The sequence below is a fragment of the Salvelinus sp. IW2-2015 genome, unplaced genomic scaffold (assembly GCF_002910315.2).
Source record: "Salvelinus sp. IW2-2015 unplaced genomic scaffold, ASM291031v2 Un_scaffold2774, whole genome shotgun sequence".
NCBI lineage: Eukaryota > Metazoa > Chordata > Actinopteri > Salmoniformes > Salmonidae > Salvelinus > Salvelinus sp. IW2-2015.
This window is the reverse complement of record NW_019944076.1, coordinates 77,369-80,140: the sequence shown is the minus strand read 5'-3', so window position 1 is coordinate 80,140 and position 2,772 is coordinate 77,369. Positions and strand designations below refer to the sequence as shown.

At 43.2% G+C, this 2,772-nt stretch overlaps 1 protein-coding gene across 1 annotated transcript in view; it reads left to right on the top strand.

Annotated features, from left to right (window-relative positions):
* Window positions 1-2,772, top strand: part of cdkl1 (cyclin dependent kinase like 1 (CDC2 related kinase)) — a 25,133-nt gene that overhangs the window by 9,972 nt on the left and 12,389 nt on the right. The window contains exon 3 of the mRNA XM_024141832.2: window positions 2,164-2,285. Within this exon, the coding sequence (XP_023997600.1) occupies window positions 2,164-2,285 (122 nt within the window). The remainder of the gene's footprint in view (window positions 1-2,163; window positions 2,286-2,772) is intronic.

The window sequence follows — 2,772 nt, the reverse complement described above, 5'->3', positions numbered from 1 at the left end:
TCCTCATAAACAGTTCTTCCAGTAGCTTCCTCATCGTCCTCATAAACAGTTCTTCCAGTAGCTTCCTCATCCTCCTCATAAACAGTTCTTCCAGTAGCTTCCTCATCGTCCTCATAAACAGTTCTTCCAGTAGCTTCCTCATCCTCCTCCTCATCCTCATAAACAGTTATTCCAGCAGCTTCCTCATCCACCTCCTCATCATCCTCATAAACAGTTCTAGAACTCCAGATAGGGACATATCGGTTGTCATGGGAGACCACAGCATGTTTATAACCGTTCCACTTCCTGCAATCTCTGTTTTGATAAGACATGTGGGAGCTTGTCAGCCGCTCTGCACGAAGCAAACACAGATCCATTACTTTCTGTTATGTAATCGCTATATCCATATTACTGTGTGCACCTACAGTAAATTGGCATCGCTGTACAATTAAACGATTACAAAAGTGTGTAGTTAGTGCGGTGTAGCAGAGGTGCTTTGTGATACAGTTGAAGTCGGAAGTTTACACGCACTTAGGTTGGAGTCATTAAAACTTGTTTTTCAACCACTCCACAAATTTCTTGTTAACAAACTATAGTTTTGGCAAGTCGGTTAGGACATCTACTTTGTGCATGACACAAGTCATTTTCCCAACAATTGTTTACAGGCAGATTGTTTTACTTATAATTCACTGTATCACAATTCCAGTGGGTCAGAAGTTTACATACATTAAGTTGACTGTGCCTTTAAACAGCTTGGAAAATTCCAGAAAATTATGTAATGGCTTTAGAAGCTTCTGATAGGCTAATTGACATCATTTGAGTCAATTGAAGGTGTACCTGTGGATGTATTTCAAGGCCTACCTTCAAACTCAGTGCCTCTTTGCTTGACATCATGGAAAAATCAAAAGAAATCAGCCAAGACCTCAGAAAAACAATTGTAGACCTCCACAAGTCTGGTTCATCCTTGGGAGCAATTTCCAAATGCCTGAGGGTACCACATTCATCAGTACAAACAATAGTACACAAGTATAAACACCATGGGACCACACAGCCGTCATACCGCTCAGAAAGGAGACGCGTTCTGTCTCCTAGAGATGAACGTACTTTGGTGTGAAAAGTGCAAATCAATCGCAGAACCACAGCAATGGACCTTGTGAAGATGCTGGAGGAAACAGGTACAAAAGTATCTATATCCACAGTAAAACAAGTCCTATATCGACATAACCTGAAAGGCCGCTCAGCAAGGATGAAGCCACTGCTCCAAAACCGCCACAAAAAAGCCAGACTACGGTTTGCAACTGCACATGGGGACAAAGCTCGTACTTTTTGGAGAAATGTCCTCTGGTCTGATGAAACAAAAATAGAACTGTTTGGCCATAATGACCATTGTCATGTTTGGAGGAAAAAGGGGGAGGATTGCAAGCCGGAGAACACCATCCCAACCGTGAAGCATGGGGGTGGCAGCATCATGTTGTGGGGGTGCTTTGCTGAAGGAGGGACTGGTGCACTTCACAAAATAGATGGAATCATGAGGATGGAAAATTATGTGGATATATTGAATCAACATCTCAAGACATCAGTCAGGAAGTTAAAGCTTGGTCGCAAATGGGGACAATGACCCCAAGCATACTTCCAAAGTTGTGGCAAAATGGCTTCAGGACAACAAAGTCAAGGTATTGGAGTGGCCATCACACAGCCCTGACCTCAATCGTATAGAAAATGTGTGGGCAGAACTGAAAAAGCGTGTGCGAGCAAGGAGGCCTACAAACCTGACTCAGTTACACCAGCTCTGTCAGGAGGAATGGGCCAAAATTCACCCAACTTATTGTGGGAAGCTTGTGGAAGGCTACCCGAAACGTTTGACCCAAGTTAAACAATTTAAAGGCAATGTTACCAAATACCAATTGAGTGCATGTAAACTTCTGACCCACTCGGAATGTAATGAAAGAAATAAAATCTGAAATAAATCAGTCTCTCTACTATTATTCTGACATTACACATTCTTAAAATTAAGTGCTGATCCAAACTGACCTAAGACAGGGAATTTTTACGATGATTAAATGTCAGGAATTGTGAAATTGTTTAAATGCATTTGGCTAAGGTATGTAAACTTCCGACTTCAACTGTATATGTGTGTGTGTGTGTGTCTGTGTGTCTGTGTGTGTGTGTGTGTTATCCGAGCAGCAACTGAAGCACTCCAACCTGGTGAACCTGATTGAGGTGTTCAGACGTAAACGTAAGCTACACCTGGTGTTTGAATACTGTGATCACACCGTCCTCAACGAGCTGGACCGATACCCCAGAGGGTGAGTTCTGGCTGTCTACACACAAGCTCTCTCTGTCTCACACACTGATAGATTCTATAGATTGTTTATCTGTCTCCCTGCTGTTTATCTATGACCTGTATATATTTTTATTTTTTTATTTAACCTTTATTTAACCAGGCAAGTCAGTTAAGAACACATTCTTATTTACAATGACGGCCTACCGGGGAACAGTGGGTTAACTGCCTTGTTCAGGGGGCAGAACGACAGATGTTCACCTTGTCAACTCAGGGATTCGATCTAGCAACCTTTCGGTTACTGGCCCAACGCCCTAACCACTAGGCTACCTGCCGCCCCTTATAGTGTCTCCCCTGCTGTTTATCTATGACCTGTATATAGTGTCTCCCCTGCTGATAGCCACAGTGTTTGGCTGTTACCACGGAGACTGACCTGCTCGTTGCGGAATGTTTACAGCGATGCAGTCCCAGAATGCTGTTGGCTGACAGGGAGGGAGGTAGAGTTGTAGGAA